Source organism: Mastacembelus armatus, chromosome 9 (assembly GCF_900324485.2).
Source record: "Mastacembelus armatus chromosome 9, fMasArm1.2, whole genome shotgun sequence".
Classification (NCBI taxonomy): Eukaryota; Metazoa; Chordata; class Actinopteri; order Synbranchiformes; family Mastacembelidae; genus Mastacembelus; species Mastacembelus armatus.
The window spans coordinates 25497944-25504591 of NC_046641.1; the positions used below are offsets into that span (position 1 = coordinate 25497944).

Genomic DNA, 6648 nt, shown 5'->3' on the forward strand with positions numbered 1-6648 from the left:
TCCTCCTCATCATCTTCCTCCTCCGCCTCCCAGGCAGTGTTCGAATTGCCATCCTCAGTGACACCAGCGTGTTTCCAGCAGATTCTGTCATTCTGCTACACTGGACGCCTCAGCATGGCCGCCAGCGAGCAGCTGGTCCTCATGTACACTGCCGGGTACCTGCAGATCCAGAACATTGTGGAACGAGGCATGGAACTGATGATGATGAAAGCCTCCTCCTCATCTTCGCCTCTCTGCTGTGACTCACAGGTGGGTTTGACCATGCTCACTAAGCTGCATGGGCTGAATTGTTCCAGGCAGACCACAATCTGTAGGTCACAAAAATGGCGGCCCTGAATTTATGTGTAGGAAAGAATTGTACCTTAACATTAGAGCATCTGACATTGCTGATTGGTCAAAGCTTCCTCTGACCAAACCCAACTAATGAGGTTCCAGGTATTTTTTCCTTCACCTTCTGAAAGTAAAGTAGAAGCTTTAACCAGCAGACTGTTTATTTCTAAACGCTCCAACTTTGATTCACAATTACAACAGTTCATAATCAACTAATGCACTAAACTCTGAAGAAGCATTTCAGGGTATTAGCATTAGCATTAGCATTAGCATTGACTTGATATGTTTAATCAATTACAGACGACCTCAGCTGATGAGCTTGGGGGCTTCGACGCTCAGATGGTCCAACAGCAGCAGCACAGCACCCCCCAGATGCAGGAGGCCAGTCCCAACCAGCCCACCCTGAGCCCTGAGGAGCTGCTGCTTGCTGTTAGCAGAATCAAACAGGAGCGAGCCGACACTCCTCCTACTGAGGAGAATGGAGGAGGAGGAGCAGCACCAGGTGGAGAGGACGCCAGGTGAGGACAAACAGGAGCTCAGATCTATGTTCACTTCCTAGTTGTCTCAAGCAGCAGTTCCCAACCTCTGGTCTTGTGGCTCCTTAAAAAAAGCAAAAAAGCAACGTCCGCTATTCACCCATATCAGAGGTTGTAGCTGTCTGATTTGTGAAAACATATCTGTTCTTGCCCACTGTGGGTACCTCAATCAAACAACAGAGATCCGCTTTAAAACAGACCTGTGGAAAAACTAGGGTTACCATTAGGGAAATGTTCCTTCCAGTTTGGCTCCATCAGAAGCTTCTCCATAAATGTCCAACCAATGTGAAGCGTCCTGGTCTCTCCACTATTATTGTAATATTATCAGTTAGGACAGAAATAATATTTTTGTTTTCCTGTCACAGTAAACACTTTTGGACCATATTTATAAACCTTTTGAACAGATGTCTTTATTAAGAAAGAATATTTGAATATTTGGTAGCCTGGATTTCAAACTTTCCCACTTTAAAGTGGGATTAAAAAGGAGTTTGAAAGTCTTAAATTAAACTTGTCTATACCTGTAGAGACCCTGAATTAGCACAGAACACACTGATGTTTTGTGTTTTACTGCATATGATGATTCATACTCAGAAAGTAGAACTGACTGTAACATTCAATACAGGATGATTAGTTCAACTTTCCAAAAAGCACCTGCATTGTTTTGCTTTCAGCTGTTTTTCCAGGTATATATTCCATCGGTGAAGATTTCTTAAGAAAAGCGTTAAGATATAGTGGATCATCACATCTCATGAGTCAAGTTCACACTCCTAACATATACGCAGTAGTACTTAATAGTTCCCAGTAAAGAATCACACTCATAGCTTTCTAAAATATTAATGTCTGCTTCTCTTATCTAGATGTCCCAAACCCCCCACATCGCAGCCAGGTCCCATTTGCCTCCCCCCGTTAGATGTTTTACTGTGTGTTTGTTCGGTTTGGCCACAGGTCTCATTACCCAGTGAGTCTAAATTAATAAAGGAGGTACGTTCCTTTGATATCGGTGTGTAAATTGAGGTATTCTTTGTTTAAAGTAATTTTAGTTTTTATACCAGAGAGGTACCGTATTGGCACTAATAGGTGTTCCAGCAGGATCAGGCACATGTTAAGCCTTGCATGAATAAATGTCAGAGCTCCCTTATTTATTTGAGCAAGTGAGGCCAACACAGGAAACCACTGAGGGTCTGCAACCCAGCATCAGTCAGCAAGGCACTGCTGCTCAAATACGTACAAGCGCACATTCCTGCTGGAATCGTTTGTAACTTGAACAAGTAATTTTCCCAGTTTACCTCATGGCCATGTGACAAAAGATAAAGTTATTGCAGCTGTGATCGTTTTTCAGGGTTGTAAAATCCTGTCAGGGTGTCATTTAACACCTGCACAGAATTTTAGCATCTGATAAACCTTTGAATTTATGGATCTGTCTCAGACCAGGTTGAGCATTGAATTCTATAATCTCTGAAGCAATATCCTCCCATTGTAGCTTGGAGCGGTTTTTGGTCCATGTCCAATGCCCACCTCCTTAGAGCAACCAAAATGATTACCAGACAGCTTCTGGTTTTATGAACCCTTTCTGCAAAACAAAATGACTTCACATCTCTGACTTCAGTCTCTGACTCTGAATGTTGTCTATCTCGTCCTTGTCCTGTTCTCAGAGTGGACATTGCCGGTGACCTCCAGACCTCCAGGAGCAGTACTCTGTGCTACCTGGGTACAGGTGGAGGTTTGGTTTCTGGGCTGCAGTCCTACCTGCTGGCAGGAGGTGGGCGTTCCAGTCCAGGAGGATCCAGTCTTCCCACGGACTCGCCACCCTCTCACCCACCCACTGAGGAGGAGCTGGAGGAGGATTACTACAGCAACACTGTTCACCCTGGACTCTACCAACACCTCTATGGGCATCCTGGAAACCACTACAGTAAGTCACATAATGAATCAACTCAGTCCAAAACATGAAACATCCAGATAAACTGGGAGCTAAAGGTCCCTCAAATTCATTAATGCTTGTGTTTGCGTTGTGTCTGAAGACCCATGAAGATTTACAATGAAAGACAAATTTCACATAAAAAATGATGTCAGACTTGTCAGGAAGTCGCCCACTTAACTTTGTTTGTAATGTCTCAATCCAGAGATATCTGGCCTTCCTCCTTATGTTGATGCAAGGTTCTTCAGAAACAATGACTCCTCTGGCAGAGACGTTTTGGGGACCACAGCTTAAGTTTACACCCTTAGGTCCTGAAATAGTTTCTGGGTTCTCAGAAAGCCCTACACCCAGGTGGGCTTCTGGTAATCAAGTGTTTAAGAAGGATAAAGTCCTCTAGTGGACATTAGGGCAATTGGCACTTAAGACTTTTGTGTTTTTGCCTCAAATGGTTCACTTAGAGTTTGTAGTTTAGTCATTGTGCTTCTTGGCTTTACTGACCCTGCCCCTCTCCCCCCCTTACTGTCTCTAATTGGTCCAGTCCAAGAGAAGATGGAGATGCTGCCCCTCCCACTGGCTAATGAGCGTCGGCCCTGCGTGCTGGTTGGTCGAGACAACATGGCCTTACCTGCTAGTCTGATCAGTCAGATCGGGTATCGCTGCCACCCTTCGCTCTACACTGAGGGAGACCCAGGGGAGAAGGTGGAGCTGGTGGCAGGTAGGACACATATTATCTGTCCAGCTGGGACATAAATTTACACTCGAATAAAAACGTGTAACATGAATCCAGTGCTCTTTCTGTTCAGGTTTTTAACACGTTGTCATGGTAACAGGATTGTTAGAACAGTCGTAAAACACCAAGACCTGAGAAAGAGATGAGATACACAAACCAACCTCCTGTATTCTGACATTTGTGTCCAGGCTCAGGTGTGTTCATGACACGAGGGCAGCTGATGAACTGTCACCTGTGTGCTGGAGTCAAACACAAGGTGCTGCTCAGGAGACTGCTGGCTACCTTCTTCGACAGGTGAGCTGATAGACTTGTCTTCCTCTCTGAGTCTACAGGAGGACGCCAGCTGAGCTTAGCGTCTGTGTAGTGTGGATTGTGACTCCACCTTAAAGAGCTCTGATTTTACAACTCCCTTGATAATCAACTAATTATTTAAGTTGTTATTAACGTGAAATTGTCAAATACGTCATGGTTCCTTCTTCTCCCATGAGGGAATTCACTAATGTTCTTGGATTTCCATTATAGTAAAGGTATGTTTGGATTGTTGTTTGGGGATTGGAACAGCTTAACACTGTGGAGCAGGTTGTTCGGGGAAGGAGGAATTTATGATGACAGTGCAAGGTGTGTGTCATAGAGATGAGGTCATATTTCATTGAAACCAGACTTTAAACAAAGACGGCTGACATGACAGAAGTCATAAACCCCGCCCCTTCCATGTTAGGGACATGAGCCAAACTAAAAATTCATATACAAAGGCAAAATCAAACACATTTTTCCCAAAGGTGATTTCTTTCATTTTAGATCGATATTATCACACTTTGTGTCGACGTGTTCTTCTGACTGTTGTGAACCAGGAGAAAACTGACGCTTGAGTCTAATGCAGTGCAGAGGCTGTGGGCCTACACTGTTACAGCAGGTTGTGTCGGACCGAGATTCAGTCAGTTGCGTGTTTCGGCAACTGAAGGCAACGTCCGATGTTTGTAGTTGAAATCCTGCAGAACTGATATTGTTATTATTAATTACCTGTGTCCGTGCTCTGTAGGGAGGGGGCTCAGATGTAAAAAGTGATATCAGTGCATCCCTGCTTTTTACTGGTTTGTGATATTTCATACTCAAGACAATCACCAGCAGATTAACCAATGATGACAATGATAAGTTTTCCCTGTTGATATGTTTGAAAACTGTACAAGCCGACGTCATCGACCACGTCACACCCAGACGCTCTGACGTCATCAGGCGTGTTGTGACTTCATCAGATACTGTCACATTGTGACATCAGGCCCTGCTGAATGTTACTGAGCGCTGTAGCAGCAGCTGCACCCTCCTTCAGGATCCAGCTGCTGCTTTACATAACTGCTCTGTCACATGGCGTCAGACGGGGGAGGCAGAGGGAGCTGATCTACAGCTCAGTATAGGTGCTGATTGGATTGTTATGGTATCCATAGAAACACTCTGGCCAATAGCTGTGGGACAGGGATTCGCTCCTCCACCAACGATCCGAGCCGAAAGCCCCTGGACAACCGAGTGTTGAACACCGTCAAACGTAAGACACGCACACACACATATATACATCCACAAACATGTTGTTGGTCTTTATACATCTGTGAAGACCCTCACTGATATATCAGCCCCCAGCCCCTTACTGTAACTTGACCTAAACCTCACCTGTCCTCACCTGTTCTTCCTCCTCCTCTCTTCTCCTCCTCAGTCTACTGTCAGAACTTTGCTCCTAACTTTAAAGAGAGTGAGATGAACGTCATTGCAGCCGACATGTGCACCAACGCTCGCAGAGTCCGGAAACGTTGGCTCCCAAAGATCCAGTCGCTCCTCCCTGATGGCCTCCCTGCCTCCTCCTCCTCCCACCCCCGAAAGGCTAAAAGGGGAGGGGGAACTGGAGGAACAGGCGGCGGTCAGGGAGGAGAGGCAGTGACGCAGCCCAGTGGCAGCCCCTTCGAGCTGGACCTGCGGCAGCTCAGCGCCTCCTACCTTAGCCTGGAGGCTCCACCCTACACTGAGAGGCGAGAGAGGGAGGCAGGGGGCGAGAGAGAGAAGGAGGCGCAGGCTGCCCTTCTGCCTCACCTGCAGTTCGCTGGGTCTCGCGGGGGAGGAGGTGGAGGTGGAGGGCAGGCAGAGGAGGGGCTGATGGGAGGTGAGGCAGATGGGGGAGGGAGGCTACAGACTGAACAACCCCCAGACCTCCCCCTCTCTTTGTCCTCCTCCTCCTCTTCCTCCTCTTCCTCTTCTTCACACCCCTCCCCCCAGCCTGCAGAGCCTGCCCCTCCTCACAGGGGATTGGCTGACACTGAAGACAGGGGAGTGGAGCCTCTGGAAGACAGCCAATAAGCTTTTTGCATCTGCCTACCTGTATGTAAATAACACAATAGCTACCTGTTCCCCACCTGTCTGTCTTTTCTCACCTGTTCATCTCTACCTGCCTGTCTGTTCCCACCCATTCATTTCAGCCTCTCTGTTCCCACCTGTTCATTTCTACCTCTCTGTTCACACCTCTACCCATTTTTACCTCTGTTCCAACCTGTCCATTTCTACCTGTCTATCTGTTCACACCTGTCCATTTCTACCTGCCTGTCTGTTCCCACCTGTTCATTTCTACCAGTCTATCTGTTCCCACCTGTCCACTTCTACCTCACTGTTCACACCTGTCCACTTCTACCTGCCTGTTTGTTCCCACCTGTCCATTTCTACCTCTGGTACAACCTGTCCATTTCTACCTCTCTGTTCCAACATGTCCATTTCTACCTGTCTATCTGTTCACAGCTGTCCATTTCTACCTGCCAGTCTGTTCCAACCTGTCAATTTCTACCTCTCTGTTCACACCTGTCCACTTCTACCTGCCTGTTTATTCACACCTGTACATTTCTACCAGTCTATCTGTTCACACCTGTCCATTTCTACCTGCTTGTTTATTCACACCTGTTCATTTCTACCAGTCTATCTGTTCACACCTGTACATTTCTACCTCTCTGTGTTCACACCTGTTCATTTCTACCAGTCTATCTGTTCACACCTGTTAATTTCTACCTGCCTGTTTGTTCACACTTGTCCATTTCTACCAGTCTATCTGTTCACACCTGTCCATTTCTACCTCTGGTACTACCTGTCCATTTCTACCTCTCTGC

General features: G+C 46.5%; 1 protein-coding gene across 1 annotated transcript in view; it reads left to right on the forward strand.

Annotated features, from left to right (window-relative positions):
• Positions 1 to 6268, forward strand: part of LOC113139140 (nucleus accumbens-associated protein 2-like) — a 6466-nt gene extending 198 nt beyond the window's left edge. Inside the window, exons 1-7 of the mRNA XM_026322146.1 lie at positions 1 to 249; positions 631 to 848; positions 2519 to 2778; positions 3323 to 3499; positions 3703 to 3808; positions 4957 to 5054; positions 5220 to 6268. The exon at positions 1 to 249 is cut by the window's left edge and continues 198 nt beyond it. Coding sequence (XP_026177931.1) covers positions 1 to 249; positions 631 to 848; positions 2519 to 2778; positions 3323 to 3499; positions 3703 to 3808; positions 4957 to 5054; positions 5220 to 5854 — 1743 coding nt within the window. The 3' untranslated portion in view covers positions 5855 to 6268. The remainder of the gene's footprint in view (positions 250 to 630; positions 849 to 2518; positions 2779 to 3322; positions 3500 to 3702; positions 3809 to 4956; positions 5055 to 5219) is intronic.
• Positions 6269 to 6648: the final 380 nt, after the last annotated feature.